Genomic DNA, 23,212 nt, shown 5'->3' on the forward strand with positions numbered 1-23,212 from the left:
CGTGCGCTGAACCATGCTGCAAGTGACTGTGAGTATAACGATGGAAGTACAACCATAGCCTAGTTGGAGCGGCACAGTCTGCTATTATAGTCATACAGGATGGCCCGTGTGTCATCTCAATTTACATCGTACCGCAGCCTTGCATTTCGGGGTAAAGCAGATTGGCGAACCGTATTTCCGGACCATGTATCCTCGCACCTGGGGAGATTGTACGCGCCCACGAAACTGTGGCGTCAAACATGTACGCGTTGGTGGAACATGTACGAGCCTAGGGAACTATGTTTACCCATGTCTGCAGGTAGTTCGCGAAGGATTCGTACAATCGTATTTAAAGCGCATATGCTGACGAGGCCACCTGCGTGAATGCGCCTAGCGAAAAATGCTTCGCCGCTTTCAGTAACTGCGCATGCGACTTCATTATTGGCATACGTAGGTCCTGCACGATGGCTTCAGTTCTCAGGAAGGACAGTGACGAAGGATCTTCGCGAAATGGAGACGTCAGGCCATGTAATTTGTTCGGCGCAGACTCACCAGCCACAGCTGCCGCCGCCACGCCATACCAACGGCGACAACGGCCGGCAAACTGCAGCCGCCATCCGAAACCCGCCCAAAGCCAAAACTTGGAAAGCTTAACCACGCAACGCCGCGTGTCACTGGACGACGACTCCTGTCAAGCTCGCCAGCTACCCATGATACCCCGGAAAAGCGGCACACCTGTAACCAGCAAGGGGAACGGGAGCGCGAATGAGTTTACGTAGCACAAGGCTACTGTGGAGGAGCAAGTGGGCGGCACCAGGCACAGGCTCAGGCTGGCAACCTGTCGCGTGCGCGTCATGAAGCCTTTTGACTCCCCTCCCGCACGCTGTGACCCCATGGTTGGCCCCCATTGCGCTTCTCTTATCTTCTCTGTCCCGCCTGCGGTTGCTTCTTCTTCACTGACGTTATCCGCGCCTTCCCTGCCCCACGGCTGTCGATCGCTGAACTCTGAGCACGCGATCACCTTCCCGAAACGCTGCGCTTACCTTTGCTCGGTTCTACCTTGGAGTTTGGGACGATCATAATAACATCATACATACGGCAGGTGTTCGTTACTGTTGGCGCCCTTTCGTCTCGTTGTCTTTGAGACGGCATACCTATCTGGATTGGAAGCCTGAAGTGGAGTCCTCGCCTCAGCCATGCGGTTACTGAAATGCGCTGCCGCCTTTGCAACCGCGACACTCTTCGCCTCTTCACTAGCCACACCGACGCCACTCAACAGACATCAAGGAGGAGACAGCTTGGCCGATCGTATTGAAAGCAGGAAAGGTAAGAAGAAGCCTGATACCAAGTACTTTCATGAGCCCGGGTAAGTCATCATAGCCTTGCAACTCGCGATGCCATTGCAGCCTGTAGCATGTTCGCTGACACCCCTCCAGAGGCAGTATTACGCTCGGCCACTATGACAAGCGCTTTTTCAAGGGCATCGTCTCCGACGAGGAGCGAACGGATACGCAATCGCACATGGTCCGCGCCTACCTGAACTTCTTCCGCGAAAACGAACTCGATACCTGGATAGCACACGGGACATTGCTCGGTTGGTGGTGGAATGGAAAGGTGAGTCTTGCTTCCACCTGTTTGCGATACGTGCTAACGCCTCTGCAGCGTCTTCCATGGGACTTCGATCTCGACACTCAGGTGTCCGACAGCACACTCCAACACCTCGGCGCAGTACACAACCAGACGAGATACCACTACACTTCCTACGACGGCGCCGTCCAGCGCGAATACCTCCTCGACGTCAACCCGTGGATCTGGGAGCGCGAGCGTGGCGATGGCATGAACATTATCGATGCGCGATGGATCGACCTGCGCAACGGCCTGTTCATCGACATAACTGGATTGAGCGAGACACATCCAGACAAGAACCCGGGGCAGTGGGTTTGCAAGAACTACCACCGGTATGACACATCGGAACTGTATCCTATGCGGGAGACCATGTTCGAGGGCGTCCCGGCGAAGGTGCCGTACAACTACGACAAGATACTCGTGGACGAGTACAAGGAGAAGGCCCTGATAGAGACCAACTTCCATGGGTAAGCAGAGTCACTTTCATGCATGGACAAGTCATAACTAACGACGCGTAGACACCGATGGGATCCCGATGTCAAAGAATGGGTCAAGAATGAGGAAACGCTGAAGAAGGAAGAAGAAGAGCGCAAGAAGAAAGAAGAAGAGGACAAGAAGAAGGTGGAGGAAGAGTCAAAACTGGATTAGTATTCCAGTTGGCCGTAATGCAGGTGGTGTCGATGGCTTATACTGGGTTATAGCCCAGGCATTGCCAGCGTATGTTTCTAGTCCACGCTTTATTGATACCCGGCGACGTTGAATTTAAGTAGCAGATGTAACGATTATTGATCAGTGAGCACGGGAACAAGCGAGTGAGGCTCCCTGGTTACCAAAAATCCAAGATCTACGCGTGTGTTCAACGGCCCGATGGCGATGGTGGTGAATAGTCAACAGCATGGCTGAGCATCGGAACTTGGTGATGACAAATTCCGATGGCGACCCCGTCATCTCGTGGAAGCCTTGCAGAACGTCACCGAAACAACGCATGGCTAGAGCTCGGCCACATGCTGCGAAGCTTTATATCTTAATCACCACTAACCTCATCACTCACTTCATATACTAGATCGCGCCTAGATAACATCCAACCCTCGCACCGCGTCAACATCTCGCCACCACCTACAACGCTTCCACGATGACAGAAGGCGACACCACATCTGCGCCTCCGCCCTCCAGCTCCGACATCGAAATAACACTCACCCACCACGGCAAAGCAATCACACTATCCTTCGCCCAAGATGCCACAATTTCCGACCTCTCCGAACGCGTCGCAAACGAGATGTCAATACCGCCCTCGAACCAAAAGTTCCTCGTAGGCGGGAAGATCGGACTTCAGAAACCACCCTTCAAGAACGCCTCCCTACCGCTCACCGAGCTCGTCGGCAAGAAAATAACCCTCATGGGCAGCACAACCGAAGCCGTCTCCTCCCTCAACAACACCATATCCGCCGCCTCAGCGCCCCGGCGCCCCGGTCCCATCAAAGCCGCCCTGCCAGCGCGCAACCGCGATTACAAGAAGATACAAGAGGAGGCGCAATACACGTTTCACACACTACGGCCGCTGCCGTATCTACCGAATCCAGATCGTTCGTTACGCTTCCTCCAACGGCTTCGAGACGACGCGGGAATCAAAGCAGCAATGCGCACGCACAAATTCAGTGTACCGCTGCTTACAGAGATGGATCCAGCCATGCATACTACAATGGAGAGTCGGACACTGGGCCTCAACCGCAACCAAGGCGAGGTTATCGAGTTACGGCTCCGCACAGATGCTTACGACGGGTATCGCGATTACAAAACTATCCGCAATACGCTTTGCCATGAGTTGGCGCATAATGTCTGGGGCCCTCACGACCGCAACTTCTGGAACTTGTGCAAGCAGATTGAGCGGGAGGTTGCGCGCGATGATTGGAAGAGTGGCGGGAGGAGTGTGGGGAATGATGAGTTTTATAATCCGGGGGATGAGGGCGCGGAGGAGGTGCATGATCATGGGGGGTGGACTGGGGGCGAGTTTACGCTGGGGAGTGGTGGGAAAGATACGGGGGAGACGGTTGTTGGTAGTGCGACGGGTGGGTTGAGTAGGAGGGAGGTGCTGGCTAAGGCTGCGGAGGAAAGGTTTAAGAAGACGAAGGAGGTGGAGAAGGAAGAGCGTGCTGAGGGAAGTGGAAGTAGTGGAGCTTGATTGCTGCCAGCGAGCGTGAGGGCAGTCGATGTGCGCGTATACCCTTTTGATTGCGCATTTGTACTTGTGGATAGGAGAAGCTGTATGCATCATCATTCCGCTTCTTATATTGCATCATCACCTTTTTACATGTCCATATCTCAACACCTAGATTTCTTGATTTCGTGCTTTCGGGTCTTGAGGTTTTGTATTCTCTCACGCAGCCAATGGCGCACCCAGGAGGGCCGAATTGTCGATCCATGCCTTCGGATAGGAGGAAGCTACAAGCTTTGTTTACCCCATCTTTACCCCAACTTTTAGCGCTGCCGCTGGTGCAGCCGATGACCTCCGCTTTTGCGTTGGCATCGCAGCTTCCTTTCTCTTGACAACACATAGGTATGCTTTGATCGTGAAGCTTTCTCCTACCTTTGGTTCCAACCGTCCAGCCTAAACTACCCGTCTACCTGATCGCAGTCTACTCCCCACTACCTCTCACAACCTCAACCACCCCGATGTACTTCGTCATCTTCGCCCTCCTCATCGCCGCAGCCTGGGCGACCGTCGGTGTCTTGCTTGCCAAATGGCTCAAACAATCCGGTCATGCGAGGCCGTTCAAAGGAAGAGATTGGGATAGTCGTGAGCTTTATGGCGGTGGCTCGGGATATGGGCGCGATATTGGGCTTGGGGGACCGTCGAGTCAAGGGAGGGGGCAGGGGGGCAGGGAGAGGGGTGTTGGGGTTCCGCTGACGGGGGTGGGGAGGGTTAAGGGGTTTTAGGATAATGGAGTAAGAGGAGGACGGGGAAATGGAGATGGAAAGAGAGCAGGAGACGAACAATAAAAAGGGATGGAGATCTCGGGGGATGAGAAGACAAAAGACGGGTAAGGCACATCGTCTGATCTGGTGACGGTTCACGGCTGACATCCCGCAGACTGACCGTCAACGCTTTCGCAATCTACTGACCGCGGTACTGAGGCCTAACTACCCCAGAAGATGGAGCCGAACATCTTCCCATCTTTGGTGGGCTGGCTTTCGCATAGCGTTGGTGTTGTTAGTAGATGGATCTAGTGGGCCTTTTTGTCCGCACGCAACCCACCACCCACTTCACGCCGCCATTGCCAACGCGTGTGTTCGGTGCGGATGGCGAGATTGAGCTTCTATATGCTCAAACTGGCCGCTTCGACCGAACCGCTATTTTGACCATATAGAAACTCAGCGTCGCCATCCGCATCGAATACACGCAGTCTTTCGACACTGTTCAAATCTTTACGTCCTTTGTTCATTGTCTTCTCAACTTGAACAACGACGTCACGAGTACATCTTCGTCGCTTATACAAAGACCGAGAGCCTTCTTGTTTGAAGAGCCTTTCCTTTCTAAACAACGAAATAGGACTTGCGTACTCTGTCCAACTTGACTGTTTGCTCCCACCTTCAAAGTGAAAGTAGTCCAAATGGCAGCTGGAAGGCGATACTACACTTTAGCGTCACAGACCTTGCGCGCCACGCGATTACCCAAGTCCACGCTAATTACAGACACTACGACTATGTTGCTACCTGGACAGGTTCATGGGCCTCGCCCAACACCCCCGCCATATGTGATCGCAAAGACACTGACCCAATATCTCTTTGGCGAAACCACACTCCCGTCCTTCCTTCAGCAATACGGAGACATCTTACTGGCTATTACAGGAGGTGCAGCTGCAGCATCGGGCCTATGTTGGTTCTTCCAGCATAACAAATGTAACCGCAAAAGGATCAGATTGGCGGTTTACCATGTTGTTCGTACGCTGCAGATCATGCCTGACCTAGAAGAACGGATGGAGGAGATGCCAGAGGATCTTTATAAGGAGATTGCCCGTGAGGTCGATCGGATGATCGGCACTTATTTGACTCTGTCAGAGAGTGAAACTACCTTTAGGATGGCCAAACGTAAGCTTTTGGATGATTACGAAGCATTTGAGAGAGAAAGAGAGGCTGAAAGGAGAGTAAGAAGGAGGGGAGACGATGCGGCGGCAGGAGACGTGCCTGAGATCACAGTTCAGTCTCCATCTTCTGCAGGTCAGCCCGAGGAAAGTACCGTTAATCAGGACGAAGGGCAACAAGATGATGAGCTGGATATGGGTATGCTAGGCTACAATCCGACAGCATCACACTCAAGCCCTGTACGAGAGCGACCCTCGCCCACAGCTCCCGATATCGATCTCAACTTCTCGGACTTCAGAATACCGTCATCGGAACAGAGTAGGGGGAGTCGCGGAAGTCCATCCAGTCTAGGCTTTTTGAACAATTACTCCTCTTCACCGCTGGCGCGGCCGTCGAATCCGACGCCTCGTCGTGGTCGTGGAGGTCCTTACAGTAGCGATGATACGCCTTCGCCACAACGCAACAACCCTGTAGATCTTTCTAGTGAAGATGTTCCATCTGGCGAAGACGAACAGCCAATGGTCCGTCCATCGAATCCCATACCGCGCCGTGCCCAAGGCTCTATAGATGTACAAGTCGACACGCCACGACCGAAGACTGCGCGTGGGAACAGATTCGACCTGAATCTGAACAGTCATGACATTCGTACTCCTGTTGTCTCTCAAAACGACGACGTACCAGTGCATGGATCACCTCGACCGCTCATCACCACCAGAGACATCCGTGAGCGTCGCGAAAAGCAACGTGCGTCAAATGCCGTGAAGACGACTCAAACGCCCCGTAACACTATTCCACTACAGCAGCCGCCCAGCGCAATGGCTGTGAGAACCCAAGGGGAAGTTCCCGGGCACTGGCTTCCCTCCATACGAGAAGGCCTATCTCCGCACGTGAGCCCTGCGGTAGACGCTACACAATACCGTGTTGCAGAAAGTCGCAAGCTTAATAGACAAATCCAGAGCGAGAGAAACGAGCGTCGTAATTTTCGGAAGCATATACCGCCGATTGACGATCAACTGCGTGAGGATGAAGAAGAGCCACTCGCTGAGGCAGTGGAGGCGCGAAGACAAGAAGCACCTCCTGAGCCCAGTCGAAGTGAGATACCATCCAGATTCGCATCGATCGATCCAGAAGTTGAAGAAGATGATGATAGGGTGCACTTCGAAGACGAGACCGAATATTCCACGTCAGCAGAAGCTATCGTTACCGCCTCACCAGCAGTCCGCCACGACAACCCATTGCCTGCTACTGTGGCTCAATCTTCTTCACCGATATCAAGGCTATCACCTCAGGCAGCGACCAAAGGCCAATCGCGAAGGTCGGCGGCTCCAAGCCCACCAGAGAGGTCTACGAGGAAGGCTGCAAAGACGCCAGCAGCTAAGACGCCGCCTAAAACACCTGCGAAGACACCTGTGAAGCAAAAGGCTCCACCGACAGTCGGGACGCGGAGGAGTGGAAGAATTGCAAAGTTGAAGGATGGGAAGAAGTGAATATTAGCGGTGCTCAGACGTTGCTGGGTCCTGTTCATGTTGTTGATGATATGCTGGTCATTTGTTGTATACTTCAATTGATTATACGAATGTCGCTGTCGCATTCTCACAAATTCATTTTTTGGCATGTCAATACATGATATTGCTCATGGGAGAGGATTATCTTGTTGTCATGTTCGAAACTTACGCGATACATTCTAAAGGTGAGGTGACGTCATCCGTCATTCTCTCAATCATATTCATCTTCGTCTCCTCTTCTTTTCCGATCATTTCATGCTCAACAATTTCTGATCGTGACCTGCCAAAGTTTGCGCATATCCCAACAAAACGTCTACATAGTCGTAATAGGGTCGCTAGCAACGGCCCTGCATGGTGGCTGACTGTCAGCTGGTCAAGTGATCGGCGTATTGCCCTGGTTTTATTCATCACTGCCTGAACCATGGATTCAGGGCTACAATCGAAACCTCCTTTCCGATCTTCTAAGTTCGTGATAGGTCGACCAGGTACCCGTTCTGACAGTCTCGTGCTGTACGCCACACGGCATGGCTATTGACGGGCGATACTGAAGTGTTATCTTCATTCAACAAGAACATAGATCCTTCGTGATGGTAGGAGTATAAGAATCTTACTTACGAGCTCGCATTATAGTATCATCAACACAGCCTCATGGTTCCAATCATCCTTCAACAATCCCAACCACCAACACCGCCACTCCCAATGGCCAACCCACAAACCCCCCTCTCCCCCTCCCACTTCCACCGCATAACAAACACCTCAAACCCCTCAAACCCCACCCTCGACATCGCCAACGACCACGGCACCCAAAACAGCACCGGCCTCCTCAAACTAGCCCGCGAAGGCTACTACTCAGGCCAATTTTGGGCTTTCATCCCCTCACCCTCATCCTCAACCCCCAACTCCTACCGGCTCCGTACATGGTGGCTAGGCCCAAACCGACTCCTCGATGTCTACGCAGAAGATACTTCGAAAGCGGTGTTGAGGCGGGCGGACGACACGCCGCATGCGCTGGATTGGAAGGTGGGTGAGTGGGGCAATGGAACATGGTGGATTGGGAGTGAAGCGAGTGGCGTGTTGAAGGTTATGGATGTTGGTGGGGAGAATGGGCGGCAGGTAGTATTGAGGGAGAAGGATGAGGGGGCTAAGACGCAGAGGTGGAGGATTGAGGTTATTAGGGAGATTAGTGAGGACGAGTTTTATGATAGACCTGCCACACCAGCGGAGGGAGAGGGCTGCTAGGAAATGGATAGCTGGAGAAGACAGTAGATGAGTGATGTTGATCTGATCTATTCAGTCGTGTAATTCGTGTCTATTCGTTTTATCTATATACACATGTTCTTGATGCATCATATCTACGAAGCAGGGGCAGCGGTGCCGTATGGAATGGCCTTCACGCTCTCAATGTCGACGTAACCGTACTTGCTTCCGGTCTTGTCGTCGGAGAAGCCTTGAGCCCAGGTACCCATGTCCTTCTGGAAAGCCTCGAAGTTCTTCTCGTCGCTCAGGTCGATAGGCTGTTGGTCTTTGCCCAGCTGCCTAATCTGTGTTCCTGCTGCAACGTTGGTGATGCCGAAATCGTTGTCGTCAGTCAATTGGTTGATCGCGGCGTGAACCTCGCCGTTGAAGATCTGGCGAGGAAGCTCGGGCTCCTGGGTGACCGGACGAGCGAGACCAACACCGTCGACGGTGTTGAGGGCGTCGACCATGGCGGCGGCGCTCTTGAAGCCACCAGTGACGTAGGTCCTGGTCTTTGAGAGCGAAGGTGTGATCTTCTCGGCGAAGTCGAGGAAGAAAGCCTCACGCTTCTTGGTGGACTCGCGCTTGTGGCCGAAAGCAAGCTGCTCGTAGGTACCACCGGAGAGCTCAACAAAGTCGAAGCTGTTGTCCTCAAGCAACTTGCAGAGAGTTGCGGCCTCTTCGGTACCGAAACCCTTGTCTTGGAATTCGACGGAGTTGAGCTTGATGCCAAGGACGAAGTTGGAAGAGGTGCGCTTGCGTACTTCCTGGCCGATCTCGGTGATGATACGTGCACGGTTCTCGAGAGATCCACCGTACTTGTCGGTACGCTTGTTGGTGCTTGGGGCAAGGAATTGTGCGAGCAGGTAGCCGTGGGCTCCGTGAAGCTGGATACCGTCATAACCGGCCTTCTCAAGGTACTCAGCTGCGTGGGCAAAGCCCTCGATGACGTTCTTGATATCCTCGTCGGTAGCGGCGCGTGGCTTGGCGAAGGTCATGCCCATGACGTTGCCCTCTAATTGTACGTCGGATGCGGAGATGGGGTTCTTCTGGATGCTCTCGGTTACCTGGCGACCTGGGTGGCTGACTTGTCCGACGATCAAAGAGCCGTGCTTCTTTGACTGTGTCGCAAGCTCCTTGAACATCTCAAATCGCTCGCCCTCGTACTTTGAGCCACGGGGAATGATGGGGTTGCCAGCAGCCTCGAGGTGGTCGTATTCGATCATGATGTTGCCAGTCAGGATGACGCCGAACTCGCCCTCGCCCCATCGTCGGTAGACGTTGACGAGGTTCTTGGAAGGAACACCACGAGCTTCGAGGTTCTGGGCGTCCCATGATGATAGACGCTCGGTCATAGCACCCTTGAGGAATCGGTTCTGGGCAGTCTTCTTGGAGAAAGCAAAGTCGAGAGGCTTTGCCAAAGGCGCAGGGTCCTTCTTCTCGGCTTCATATCTTCTTGGTGCCATGGTTGCGGAAATGTAAATGGGTATCTAACAAAAAAGACAAAAGTATAGTGTAAGAAGACTGATGTTTGGAAGTTGTGTGTTGTGAGTGAGATGCGAACTTGGCGTGCGATCAATGGCGGTCTATAAGTGTCTCGTTAGTGCTTCATCAGTTTTGCATTTCTAAGCGTTTCCACGAGTATGTCGCCAAACAATGACGGACTCGTCCGAGATTGATCCATAGCCACGTCATAGAGGTACGCTATAGGCTAGGGCCCGGCTGCGACACCTCGGCAGATGTAGGCAAAGCACCGTGATCTAGATGCGCCTCTTGCGGGATGCCAGAAGAAGATCGCGTTAGGCTGTACGGTGGAAGAGAGGGTTGTGGGGTTGAAATGTCGCGCTGGAGCAGCGGATTGCGTGGCGTCATTCCCGCGTTACAAATCGTTCAGGAACCGGACGAATCGGACCGACGATGTTGCGGTTGCGTGCTATCACGTGTCGGTGAGCTGTCAGGAACGCCATCGTCGGAGCACGATCCTATCCGACACCAACACCATGCGTTCGGCAAATGCCACGTCTATCCATCGACTGCCGGGATCAATTCTAAAGACTTCGAAATCGTGCCTAAAATCGGCATCGCCTTTCTCGCTGCACGGATGAAGGGATCCGCCCACCGACCGCCTCGTCTCTCCACAGAGCACCAGATGATACTCATCGTCAACAGACGCATCACTGATAGACCATGGCATCTTGAAATATCAATATTTTGACGATTATATTCTGCGCGACGAGTGTAGGTAACTAAGACACACAGTGGGTGGCTACGCTATGTTGGATAGCATCGCCTCCAAGTTCCTTCGCTCCTCGAAATGCTCAAAGCGTTTGTTGCTTGCCAAGATGTATGCGATTGCCCTTACTCCGCCAGCACGGATAGTCCGGTGAAAGGAACCTCCTGGCACTTGTTCTGCTCGGTAATGATAATCTCGTCACCAGCCTGGCAGTTGGTCGAAGCGAAGACGCGGAGAGACAGGCCCTTGTTGCTGTCGAATGCAACACTCTTGCCAGTGTTGAAACCCTGACACTTGTTGTTACCACCTTCTCCGAAGTTCTCGTACTGGCCGGTCTCGCAGTTCTGGAGGGAGAGATACAAGTCAGCTGGTATTCATGATGAGGATCGCCTCGTTGAGGCTCACATCCGGATATGACTTACGCTAACGGAGAAGGCGCTGACTGCGGGAGTGAGAGCGGCAGCAATGGCAATGACGGAGGCAAGAGTGAACTGCATCTTGAAGTTCTGGGAGGAACGGTCAGCTGGAAGCAAAAGCAAGAGATCGACAAGACACACTGTTGGAGTGTTTGAGGTTGAAGTGGGAGTGAGCTGCTTGAGGTTTGAGGATCGTGTTGGATGATGAGCTCTCGAAGGGGCAACAGCCTGATACTTATACCTCATCCAGGCTCGACATGCCATGCTGGAAAAGCATAGTATCGACAATCCAAGACGCGTTCACAGCACAAGAGCGAAGCTTACGATCAACCTCTCCAGGCGCCCAACAGTGGGCTCTCTACTCGGGGTCGCTATGCCAGATCGAAGTGGCTAAACCTCGGAAGCCTAAATGTCACCGCATTCTGAGCGCAACAGGTCACTGCGGATGTCTTTAGGCATCCAGTGACTGAGGCGAAATGGTGGTTGGCAGACGCAGATCGACGAATCGTGATACACCGAGGACCAATAAGGCACGTCTCTCAAGAGTACGCGGGCTGCTCGCAGCATTATGGCCCTTGGCCAGTCACGCCAATGAGCAGAGTGTATCTTGGTCCTGCTTTGGTAAGACCGCTCGTGGCAAGCTGACGTTCGAGACGGTATCGCATCCGTGAGTATAATTTCTAATTCCAGTGTTTCCTCCCCAGTGGCCGGCGCTCCACTCCATGCTAAAAGGCTGTCTATCCATGGATGAGGCGTATAGGCATCATTGTTCGTCATCTTTGGGTAACACTTCCGTCGCCGCGCATGCGATGATTGATGAACAACGAACGTTTGAACGCTTGGCGATGGCAGGCCTTACACTACCGGTACTTGTTACACCCATGTAAACGTACCATGATCAGTAAAGCCAAGGAGAATCGGAGCCCTGAAGATGTTCCAAGCCCGGCCCAGACGCTCTCACCACTCTTTCTTATAATTACGATCGTCAACAACGAACCCACTCATAGCGACGCCAGCCACGATCCGACGACGACACAGGGCACTTCTTCAATCCTCACCGCTGCGCATCAGAGACGGGCAGGAAGCTTTCACCCGCTCATACAGCGGTTTCGCTTGCCTTAGGCCACCATCCAAGATCAATTCGCTGGAGTAACTTCGGTCTATCCACAGCCAAGATCGCATTCCACATTTGTCCCGCAGACCAAGGCGGTATGTAAACATATATATATCTGGGCAGCTTGGCTCATCACTTTACCTCTTCAACTCGATACTATCTTTTTGGTCGTTGAAGTAACATGTTTTCAATCATCATGACATATCAAGAAATGATAGCAGCCCATCAAGACTACGTACGACAACAGATACTACACCGATATCCGCTATCCGTCAGATCAGAGGATGCGGGATTTCGCGGCATGCAATCCTTCGACGGGCCGGTAGCAGGAGTCTGGGGAGCGGACCCACGCGGCCCGCCTGATCTACGTGAAAGAAACGCCGATGCACGCGCATCTACCCACCTACGCGCGTTCTTTGGGGCCTGGAGAACACTGTATCCCGAAATGGGACCATTCATATGTTACCAAGCAGTCCATTTCAGGCTCGGTGCTAGTTCGGTCCTCCCACGTCGCCGAATTGGCCAACCCAGATCTTGGCCAGCGGAATGGTGGAGTAAGGCAAGCAAGGCATATTTGTAATACAATCGTACATTGTGCAAAGTCAGTGAGCGTAACGATGAGAACGACGCCCGAGGTTGAGCTGTCTTGATTGCTGGGATTATACCCAGCCCTATCTGAAGGATGGTCGAACTGTTCATTAGCTGACATATTTCACTGCATTTCTACCAAGAGCTGGTTCCAAAGGCCACCACAATACGCTCTTCCAAAGATCTGCGCCCGCCAGATCACAGCTTATAGAACGTATAAAACAAATTCGAGTAGATTACATCTAACTACCAAGCTACTCAGACCTCTTTCTCATCCCTTTCATCGCTCAGTGGGCGAATTCAAGGAACTCAGAAAGGCGCTCAACAAACGATACGTAGAGCTCGACAAACGGTAAGCGGTTCTCAGATATCAATCGTTTCCTCGTATCCCGGATAAGGCGTAATAGAGGTAGAGAATCAATTCGAAGGTCAGCGCGGGCCCTCGTGCAGGAATAGAGGATGCGGCGTAGCTCCCGTGAGTAAGGCGCATCCTCTGAAGTTTCGAAATTCTCAGGCAGCATTGCCTTCTCGTCCAGACAGGTAGGAGACACGACGTTCTGCACAACACACCACGTTAGTCGGCCGATCTGATACACATCGACGGCTTTGGTGCCATATTGACCCTCCGGTGGCACGTATGCAGGGTCCATACGCGGTGTTTCCTCTGCCTTTGGATATTTGTCTTGGTCCAAAGTACTAATTTCTGATTGCCGCATGGCGCAGCCAAAGTCGCCTAACTTGACGATCGGATACTCAGTCTTGTCGCCGGTACTAGAAGTGATGAAGACGTTCGACAGAATGATGTCGCGATGATATACGACATCCCAAGAGGCGTCTTCTTTAACCTCCAGGCATCCATCTTCAGGTTCCTGTTGCTCAAACTTTTCGAGTACATTCGGACCATAGTGCAGATAAACAGCCGCGTGTACCAGGCTCTCCAAGATGTTCCAAACGAAGAGCTCAGGTACTGGAAGTTTCGCCTCATAGGCATATTTTGCGAGGAAGTCAAACAACGTACCTTTGTTGCAGTACTCCGTGATCATCCATGCCGTATCGTGTATGCTCTTTGGTGCGGTACCGTCGAAGAACTTGATGACTTTGTCGTGCTGCAAAGTCCCGAGAATATCGAGCTCTCGCTCAGCGAAGCCGAGATAATCTCTGGGTAAGGGAAGAGTCTTCATGATCTGTGCGGAATTATCAGGGTTGTTCTCGTTGTGGACTAAGTAAATACCACGGTTGAAGCTTCCGTCAACGTCTTGCAGCTTCGAGGCGATGCGCCATTTTTCACCAGCTTTATCGCCGGTGACCTTCCCATCGATCGCAAACCGCTCGTCTGCTATCGTGGAGGCAAACTTGCTATTCAGCATATCAAGCAGCGTACACATGTCCATCATCGTCAGCTTTCCAGGGGGGTTGCCATTCCTGGCTTTATAATAGCGGACAAAGAGGCCGAATGCGTGGTGAAAGCCTGGATATCCCTCTGGATCCTCGGGGTAAGTTCGCAGATTCATCTCTTTTATAAACCCTGTGAACGGAGCTCTATCAGGAGGGTACAACCAGGAGATATCCTTTGAAATACACCAGCGCTTGAACTCGTTGAAGTAGTCTGAGCATTCCGGACCTTCCGGTTCTAGCTCATTGAGCCATTGGGGTGTTGAATGCGGTGCCACGCTGTCGTTGCTGAAATTCGTCGTTTCCGTTGTACTTGAGCTCTTCGAGGCCATGGTGAAATCTGCAACGCAAGAGCTACGCGATGTATGTCTCTGTCAATTGTTGAAGCCGAACTAGTGACGGAAGAAAAGAAAATCATGGAATGCTATATACCGTCTCGGTATATAGTACTGTTCCAAAACAGTATCACATGGTGTATCGACAACGTATGACGTTGTGGAGAACGATATCATGATTCGCGTACACAACACTGTGCCGCTATGAATCATCTGCATGCCGTTAACAAAGTACACCCAGAGGTATGTGCACGGCGTATCTGTCCACTGAGTATATACCTTGATCGTGATGCTGCTGGACTGTCGATAGCATATGATTCTCGTGCGTTTTCATCGCCCAAAGGTACATCGAAATCCCCTCGATACCGCTCGCCAAATGTCTGTAAATACGAGCCACGATATGTCAGAGGGTGCTTACAAGCGTCGCAACCGAGCCGACAGCGGCACCTTTACATGTGAAGATGAAACCGAAAGTTTCCGCGAGGCAATGCTACGCCTTGCCGACTACATGATTGAAGAAGACCCCAAACTCGAAAAGCCCGATCAGCTTACCCTACGTTACTTCAGGCGCATCTACCAGATTCCAGACAACACTAACTACGTTATTACTAGATTCTTGGACCGTACCCAGCTGATCACATCGCCCTCTGACCCTGCTGATGCACCAGGTCTGGCTCATTGCATACGACTTGTGTCGAATAACGAATCTGGAAGTTGGGCTGACAACCGGGCTGAGAACGAGCGTACTGTCAAGAATTTACTGCTAGACCGAGCAAACCGAGTATGTAATCGCCATATCTTCGCCGTTGGAAAAGTCGTCGGTGGACGATGGACTATCGAGTCCGAACTGGGAGGTGTTGACGGGACTTTCAATCAAGGTATCCTCTTCGTGCGCGATCATCTCCAAGAAGACATGCGCATCATGAAGGTCTTACCTTCAGAAGCCATGTATCCTGGCTTTCAAGCCCGAGAGATGAATATCTTGAGCCGCCTACATCATCGCAACATCATCACCCTCTACGACGCGCATCTTCCTAGCCCCGTCACAGAACGTCACGCCTCGCCGTACCTAGTAACAGAGTATTGCGACAAAGGTACTCTAGCCGATTTGATCAAGACCTGGAACGAGCGCGGCAAGCTCATTCCCGAAAGCTTCGTGTGGCAAGTCTTCGAAGCCCTAGTAACCGCTATCCAGTACCTACATCGTGGACCCTATCCCTACAATGAAGCGGCCTACAACTGGGACCCCATCACCCACCGTGACATTATACCATCCAACATCTTCCTCAAAAGCGGCTCCCAGGTCAACCCGAGCGACTACCCGGTCAGCATCAAGCTAGCGGATTTCGGCTGCGCCATTACTGATAGCGAGATGGAAGCTCACAACTATACCCTCCTTGATCTTCCCCTCGTGGCTGATCAGTACAGGCCTCCAGAAGGGGCGCAAGCCACTGAAGCCACGGATATGTATCAGGTTGGGTTGGTCATGTCGCTCATGTATTGCATGACGGATAGCCCCTTGCGAGATCTTGTCGAAGCGGGTAACTTATCGCGGGACTGTCTTAAGGGCTACAAGGGGTATTCGCCTGAGTTGCGCATGTATATTGAGATGTGTCTTGATGCTGAGGATGATCAACGGCCCGATGCGAACTTCTTTCTACTGCGCATTCAAAGTGCGCGGAGGTCGTTGCGCAACATGGGTAGGTTTGATGGGCAGGTCGATCTTTTTGCAAAGCATTGAGTTTATCCTAGTACCTACGTGGGTGGAAGAAGTTTGTGAGATTAATGTAGGTAGACCCTTCGTAGTCCAGTCACCTTTTTGTTCGTTACCTAGGTACGGTCCGTGTAGATGCCTCAAGACCTACATCACAGCGCATTGTGTCCTATGCCTGTAGTGGGAGCGGGACCTTAACAAGTAAAACCCGTTTTCAATGCCCCGAGGCTAGTTGCAAGATCTGGGACAGGGTTGTGCGCATGCAAAGCTGTTGTCGTTCCAATGACGCTCTTAGCATGTTCCCGTTGTTGCGGGGTCGAAAGCGTCGTCGCCGCCGCATTTGGTAACGCGGCTATCGAATCGCCCCTAGCTTACGTAGGTACCTGCCCAAGCCGGAGCCTGACACTTTCTTCTCTACAGCCACTGTATCACACCATCCAATCTCGGAATTTCAACTGCAATTATGTGCCATACAGGCGGGGAAGCCTTTGACACTGCACGAGCATTGCCACTCGAACGTCATGCATGTCGTACCCTGCGATGCGCTGCTGCAAGGCGCTGCTGAGCGCCGAGATCCGCGAATGAGTGGGTTGTACATTTGTGACGTCCCCGGCGGCTACAGCTATTCACGGCCGTATCATAGGGCCGGAGCAAATACGGCTGAGGGGTAGTACTTGAAAGTGTGGGATCTGAGAGCAGATAAGGCGTTGGCCAACAAGTTGATTCGCTACGGATATCGACATAGCCTCGCCGGTCAATAGGCTACAAGGCAGCCTTGCGCTGGGAAAATTGACATACCCACGTCGATCAACATGCTGCAATGCAGCATTGCGGCGCAGTCGCCTACCTCACACAAAGGTTCCCACGTGCTGCGGGGCTGAACTGCACTTAAAGAAGAGATGCAAGCTCTTGCGAAGCTTAACCCAGTTTATATCGACAAAATCACACCTGAGCCAGCACATTACGGAGAGAAGGTTCTTATGGCCCCTCAATTTGTGGTTAAAGCAATCTCAGATCCAAGGCAAGACTCAGGGCGCGGCTCGGAGGTATGGTCATTGAGCGGTGGGATAGTACAAACCCATGCCGATGATCCAAGTAACTGGACGTCTAGATTCCTCCTTGAAGCGATTCCCGAGTTTGCCAAAGACATACCGATCGATGACCCTCAACAGCCTGCGTGTTTTGCTATCAAGCAATGCATGCAGGGGAAGCCTGGGTTTGCTGGCTCTGCCTATCACAGTGCGGCCTTGGAAGAGACAATCCGGTGTGGATGCCGCTACTGCGGTGCTGTGTGTGAGATCACAACGGAGTCTATTGGGCGTGATATCAGAATCGGTTACTGGAAGGATACCTTGAGTGTTACATTCGATGCATTTAGGAGAGATGGAAAATCCCAAGACACAGTGAGGACGAAGCTGTTCGTCCTGGACGGTAAGTCAGTAGATGGTGGTAATGTTAGCTTGACTAATGACGGCGCAGCTCAGGAAGACCCTATTCTTCCCGTCTGGACAGACCTTCCAGGCAATACTGCATCGAGACAGAGCTTTGAGAACATCAAGCGCTGGCTCAATACATGTCTGAACACGCATAGATTGTGCTCACTGTCACACGAAACTCACGACCGCATCAAAGTACCTGACCACATCAAAGTACCTGACCACATCAAACTACCTGGCCACATCAAACTACCTGACCGCATCAAACTACCTGACCGAGTGGTAGAGGTGAGCGTCGATACACCACGTCGAATTCGCTTGATCGAAACGAAAGGACTAGAAGGGCAATATGCATGTCTCAGTCACTGTTGGGGCGGTAAGCAGCCATTGCAGACAACTCGGAAGCCAGACACACTGTCTTTCCATCTGCAACACATCCCAGAGATAGCCATACCGCGAACGTTTCGAGATGCTATTACGGTTATTCTTGAGCTTGGAATCCACTACATCTGGATAGACTCATTATGCGTAAGTCACTTTGGCATTCCCGTGAATGGGATGTCATTCAATCTAGGTACTGACTAGATGGTCAGATAATCCAAGACGATGAGGCGGATTGGCAGAATCAGTCTGCTCAAATGGCTGATATATATGCAAACTCTACGATAACGATCGCGGCGTCAGCATCTACAAGTCCAGACATGGGTCTCTTCCGGATCACAGATTCGAAATATGTCGGCAGACCTATGACAAATGCTCCTAGCTTCCACGTGAGATATCCACTGGGGCATGGAGGCCGTGATTTACCACTTTTTCAGCGAGGCTGGGCCTTCCAAGAGCGTATCTTGAGTCCCCGTGTTCTTCATTTTGCAGAGCATGAGCTCATCTGGGAGTGTATGGAATACGAAGACTGCGAATGTGGGGCCATGCGACTGGATTCCCTCAAAAGTCCAGGAGAATATACAGGAGGATATTTTCAAAAGACTATAGACGGAGAATGGCCGGCTACCAAGAGTCATTGTCATCCAATACGGTGGTGGTTACTCAAAGACAACCGCGAAAGGATTGCGGGCATATGGTCAAGACTCATCAGAAACTACAGCCAGCTGGAGCTGTCAAAGCCAAACGACATATTTCCAGCTATCTCTGGCATTGCGAAAAGCTTTGGGGAGGCCACCGGCTGGGAATACATTGCTGGCATGTGGAAAGAAGGGTTGATGCAACACCTCTCGTGGTACACGAGCCCGCCGGCGTTTCGATGCAAAGTATGGAGAGCGCCTACTTTCTCGTGGGCTTCTCTGATATTTCTAAAAGATGACTTTTATTCGGATTGCATTGCATACGAGCACATGCACGACATTCAAGATTTGGCTACAGTCGTGGAAGCCAAATGTTGTCCAAAAGGCGCCGACCCTACGGGTCAGTTGGAAAGTGGATACATCATCTTGTCAGGGACCATCATACAGGCCACTGTTGATCAGTGGTGGATCAAGCCCCTGGCGTCTTCAACGCAGAGCTCCGAACCACTCACGAGTCCTGAAACAGATGACATCCCATCCTCAGACATGTCTGTCATCAGACGTCGAAACCGCGATGCGTTCACGTTCGCGCCCGACTTCTACCATGAACTGGAACAAGGAGCAACGGTGCATTGTCTGAAACTGCTTCAGGCAACATGGACTGACAGAAAGCATGTTTCGTACTTGGTACTGTCGAAGAGAAACTCAACACCTTGGGAGTGCAATGGTAGGACAGGCGAATGTGAGTTCGAGAGATTAGGTCTCATGGAGTCCCAACTTGAAAAGGATGATTTTCACCCGAAGATCTTTGAGGAAGAATCGCCAGAGCATGCCATCCAACACAACGCAGTGGTAAAGATTGTCTGAACTGCAGGCTGTAATAAACATGCGACAACGGGGTGTCTTGGTACCTATTGACACGAAGAGGGTGGTAGCGATGGCAAATATCGGGGCAGATTTCTGGATACGAAAGATGTATAGTAAAATGAAGTACTTTCTCTATTGAATAATGCGCCTGTGCCCTTGCTATGCCTAATGCGAAGCATCATCGCAACGCGGGCGTACTTCTTGAACATCTCGTAGTCGCTGTATGCAGCTGCTTTCAATTCGTTCCCACCAATGTAGACGCTATGCGCGCAACCTTGTGAAATTACCGTGACCCCACCTGTTCAATGCTGCAGGTGTTGATGCACTGGCCTCAGAAACAAAAATGCGTCCTGGATTGCACACAGTACGATGAACAGCTCATCACGACGGTGAATATTCCGCTAAGACTGTGCCCAGCAAAGTCCGCGGCGCATTTTCCTCTGACATCACCGCGCCAATACCAGGGCGAGACCGAGGATCGGGCAGAAGGGACGCATTTTCCCGCCGCAGCAGCCGAAGTTGAAAGCAGGGACGTGCACAACCGAGCAAGCAACTCGACCGTGAGCTCCACCTCATCCACAACGCGACCTTGCCCACTGCCATTGCGCAACCGTCCTTAATCCCCTCCCAGCGGTCCGCGCATCATCTTGCTCTGCTCGTCGTACTCTACGTTTCTCACCCACTTTTATCTTCCCCACCGAACTTATCTCCCTCACAACTTCGGCGCAATGGCACCTTTAACAGATGCGTCGGTCGATGACCTCAAGAGCACCGTCACCAGCCTTGAGAAGCGCATCGCTGACCTGGAAAAGAGACTCGCGGGTCAGAATGGGGGTGCGCCTGCGTCTGCGGAGAGCGTCAGGATGATCTTGATGGGCCCGCCCGGTGCTGGTATGTTGTTCCCGGTTGGAGAGAGGGTAAAAATGGCGGTTTTGCTTACACGGCATGTTAGGCAAGGGTACTCAAGCGCCCAAGATCAAGGAGAAGTTCTGCGCTTGCCATCTTGTAAGTTTTTCACAATGGGTGGGAAGCAAGATATGGGGGCTGACAGATTGCAGGCTACCGGAGACATGCTGCGCGCGCAAGTCGCGGCAAAGACTGCGCTCGGCCGGGAAGCAAAGAAGATCATGGACGCGGGTGGTCTGGTTAGCGACGAGATCATGATCAACATGATCAAGACGGAGCTCGAGAACAACGCCGAGTGCTCCAAGGGGTGCGTCCCCTCTCCTACACAGTTTGAAAGATATGCTAACACAACCCCACCCCCAGATTCATCCTCGACGGCTTCCCCCGCACAGTCACCCAAGCCGAGAAGCTCGACGGCATGCTCAGCATAACCAAGAAGCCCCTCCAACACGCCGTAGAACTGCAAATCGACGACGGCCTCCTCGTCTCGCGCATCACCGGCCGCCTCGTGCACCCCGCCTCCGGCCGCTCCTACCACAAGATTTTCAACCCGCCCAAGGCGCCCATGACGGACGACGTAACAGGCGAGCCGCTCATTCAGCGCTCCGATGACAACGAGGACACGCTTAAGAAGCGCCTGTCAACATACCATGCCCAGACTGCGCCGGTCGTCGCATACTACCAGAAGACGGGTATCTGGAAGCCGGTCGATGCGAGCCAAGAGCCTGGCCAGGTGTGGAAGAGTCTGCTTAAGATTTTCGATGACAAGGCCATGGTTGCTGGACGGACGGGTAGTCTGCTCAACAAGGTCGGGCTTAAGAACTAGGTGGCCTCCGGCGATGTGAGCAGGGAATGTGGTACCAGATTGCGAAGATACAACTACGTGTCACGCCTACGCTTTCATACCGCCAGGCAGACGCGTAGAGTCTCACGGCAGTCGGCTGATCATGTTTCAAAGCCACGTTACGAGAAAAGTCCACTTTTACGCTTTGGAATGAAAGAATGCACATATGGTTTGGATGGGTTCCTTGTACTTGTACAGATGCATACGCGTGGTGTGGGTGGTCTGTGGGGGCATACCTGTGTATTTCAGATGGCTCTTGCGGACTGGTTTTCTGGTAATTTACCGAGATCGGGAATGCTAGAGATGTTCATGATTGATGCTTATGTGGTCGCGAATGTGGCCTTTATCGAGCCGTGGTTCTCTGGCCACACCCAGAACTCTATGAAGATGCCTTGTCTTGGTGATTGAACATATATTGCACACTATCACTACCTTCAGTAAATACTCCTTGCGCCGCCAACACACGTGCTCCCTCCCGCCGCCGCCGCCACCCGTTCCAATAACGTGTTCCCTAGTCCAAAGTCGCGCGAACCCGTGGCCTCGGCGTTAGCACAACCCAGCTTCTCCTAACCTCCGGGGCGACTTGTCACTCCCACGAAAAAAGTGTCCTCCACAGAAACCTCATCCCACGAAGCAAGATTGACGTCCCATACCACATACGCGCATTCACCGCAGGCGCAATCGCAATCCATACGCATTCCCACGCCACGCGCGCGACATTCCAAACCTCAGACCTCATACCCCAGACCTCGAGCACAACGCGACGAACCCGAACCTCAGCCCATAACGCCTCGCCCGCACCCCAGAAAGGGGCCACAGCACACCTGCCATCCAACCCTAAACCTTACATCGCACATCGGCAAACATGTCAAGTAGATTCACGCGCGCCGACCCCCGCGACGACCTCTTCTCCTCCTACAACCGCAGCGCCTCGCCCTCGAAAACAAAAAACAAAACGCGCGCTTCCCCCTACAATGCCAGTATAAGCCAAGGATACGGGTATCCAGGTTCTTCCGCGGATGCGTATCCAGGGGGAAGTGGAGGTGGGAGTGGGATTGGGAATGGGAGTGGAGGGTTGTATCCTGGGGGTAGCGCGGGGGGAAGTGCGTATGGAGGTGGTGGTGGTGGATATGGGGGGTATGGTGTAGGCGGTGGGAGGGGAGGAGGAGGAAGTGGTGGTTATGGGGGAGGCAGTGAATATGGGATTTACAGATCCGCGACACCGAATTCAAGAGGGCAGTATTCGGCGGCTGTGTTGGATGAGTTGGAGAGTCAGAATGATGAGCATGTTGGTGTTTTGACGGGCAAGGTTAAGATGTTGAAGGATGTATGTACTCCCCTTTTCACCCTCCCTATTCATTCCCTCTTTCTATCTACCTATCCTATAGAATGCCTCGCTAACGCTCAGACAGTTAACCCACCTCATCGGCGACGAAATCCGCGACTCCACCACCCTCGCCGAGAAGATGAACGACCAATTTGAGAACTCGAGACATAAGATAAAGGGCACCATGAATCGAATGTTGAGGATGGCGCAGAAAACGGGTGTGGGGTGGAAGGTTTGGGTTGGTTTCTTTGCGGCGGTTATTTTGCTGTTTTGGTGGGTGTGGCTGGCGTGATTGAAGAGGACGAAAAAGGAAAGGGGGGAAGGTTGGTATGGGCATGGGATATGTATTAGAAGGCATACGTCATGTTGATGCTAGGCTAGCGTTAGATGGATGCTTAGAGAAGAGGTGGGTTCTGTTGCATTGCATTTGGCAGGGTGTTGTGGCGTTTAGTTATCACGAGGGGATTTGGCACAGCAAAGGTGCAGGCATATGTTTCAATAGAGTGTGGTATCCTTCTACGGTACATCCCTCGTATTCAGATGTTTCGAAACCATGGTAGGCGTATTGCTCTCAGGACAAATTATGGGACGACCT

General features: G+C 52.3%; 10 protein-coding genes across 10 annotated transcripts; 7 read left to right on the plus strand and 3 right to left on the minus strand.

Moving 5' to 3' along the window:
- Window positions 1-1,175: 1,175 nt before the first annotated feature.
- Window positions 1,176-2,253, plus strand: J4E85_008055 (uncharacterized protein; the record flags this gene model as incomplete). Its single annotated transcript, XM_051472284.1, has 4 exons — window positions 1,176-1,345; window positions 1,416-1,593; window positions 1,642-2,072; window positions 2,124-2,253. 4 exons carry the CDS (start codon window positions 1,176-1,178, stop codon window positions 2,251-2,253), a joined length of 909 nt encoding a protein of 302 aa, XP_051323749.1.
- A 484-nt stretch (window positions 2,254-2,737) lies between these two features.
- Window positions 2,738-3,784, plus strand: J4E85_008056 (uncharacterized protein; the record flags this gene model as incomplete). Its single annotated transcript, XM_051472285.1, has 1 exon — window positions 2,738-3,784. One exon carries the CDS (start codon window positions 2,738-2,740, stop codon window positions 3,782-3,784), a length of 1,047 nt encoding a protein of 348 aa, XP_051323750.1.
- Window positions 3,785-5,558: 1,774 nt separating this feature from the next.
- Window positions 5,559-7,172, plus strand: J4E85_008057 (uncharacterized protein; the record flags this gene model as incomplete). Its single annotated transcript, XM_051472286.1, has 2 exons — window positions 5,559-6,429; window positions 6,613-7,172. 2 exons carry the CDS (start codon window positions 5,559-5,561, stop codon window positions 7,170-7,172), a joined length of 1,431 nt encoding a protein of 476 aa, XP_051323751.1.
- Window positions 7,173-7,889: 717 nt separating this feature from the next.
- Window positions 7,890-8,429, plus strand: J4E85_008058 (uncharacterized protein; the record flags this gene model as incomplete). Its single annotated transcript, XM_051472287.1, is given in 2 exon segments — window positions 7,890-8,103; window positions 8,119-8,429. 2 exon segments carry the CDS (start codon window positions 7,890-7,892, stop codon window positions 8,427-8,429), a joined length of 525 nt encoding a protein of 174 aa, XP_051323752.1.
- Window positions 8,430-8,542: 113 nt separating this feature from the next.
- On the minus strand, window positions 8,543-9,892 carry J4E85_008059 (uncharacterized protein; the record flags this gene model as incomplete). The annotated part of the gene is made up of 1 exon (XM_051472288.1): window positions 8,543-9,892. The coding sequence occupies one exon, from the start codon at window positions 9,890-9,892 to the stop codon at window positions 8,543-8,545; it is 1,350 nt and encodes a 449-aa protein (XP_051323753.1).
- Window positions 9,893-10,784: 892 nt separating this feature from the next.
- Window positions 10,785-11,156, minus strand: J4E85_008060 (uncharacterized protein; the record flags this gene model as incomplete). Its single annotated transcript, XM_051472289.1, has 2 exons — window positions 10,785-11,003; window positions 11,082-11,156. The coding sequence occupies 2 exons, from the start codon at window positions 11,154-11,156 to the stop codon at window positions 10,785-10,787; spliced, it is 294 nt and encodes a 97-aa protein (XP_051323754.1).
- A 1,908-nt stretch (window positions 11,157-13,064) lies between these two features.
- J4E85_008061 (uncharacterized protein) lies at window positions 13,065-14,501 on the minus strand (the record flags this gene model as incomplete). Its single annotated transcript, XM_051472290.1, has 1 exon — window positions 13,065-14,501. The coding sequence occupies one exon, from the start codon at window positions 14,499-14,501 to the stop codon at window positions 13,065-13,067; it is 1,437 nt and encodes a 478-aa protein (XP_051323755.1).
- Window positions 14,502-14,880: 379 nt separating this feature from the next.
- J4E85_008062 (uncharacterized protein) lies at window positions 14,881-16,245 on the plus strand (the record flags this gene model as incomplete). Its single annotated transcript, XM_051472291.1, has 1 exon — window positions 14,881-16,245. The coding sequence occupies one exon, from the start codon at window positions 14,881-14,883 to the stop codon at window positions 16,243-16,245; it is 1,365 nt and encodes a 454-aa protein (XP_051323756.1).
- An 872-nt stretch (window positions 16,246-17,117) lies between these two features.
- On the plus strand, window positions 17,118-17,940 carry J4E85_008063 (uncharacterized protein; the record flags this gene model as incomplete). Its single annotated transcript, XM_051472292.1, has 2 exons — window positions 17,118-17,649; window positions 17,810-17,940. 2 exons carry the CDS (start codon window positions 17,118-17,120, stop codon window positions 17,938-17,940), a joined length of 663 nt encoding a protein of 220 aa, XP_051323757.1.
- A 2,328-nt stretch (window positions 17,941-20,268) lies between these two features.
- On the plus strand, window positions 20,269-21,272 carry ADK1 (adenylate kinase; the record flags this gene model as incomplete). Its single annotated transcript, XM_051472293.1, has 4 exons — window positions 20,269-20,431; window positions 20,493-20,545; window positions 20,599-20,753; window positions 20,810-21,272. 4 exons carry the CDS (start codon window positions 20,269-20,271, stop codon window positions 21,270-21,272), a joined length of 834 nt encoding a protein of 277 aa, XP_051323758.1.
- Window positions 21,273-23,212: the final 1,940 nt, after the last annotated feature.

Source organism: Alternaria conjuncta (genome assembly GCF_024043145.1).
Source record: "Alternaria conjuncta strain BMP 0040 chromosome Unknown scaffold_12, whole genome shotgun sequence".
NCBI classification, from domain to species: Eukaryota; Fungi; Ascomycota; class Dothideomycetes; order Pleosporales; family Pleosporaceae; genus Alternaria; species Alternaria conjuncta.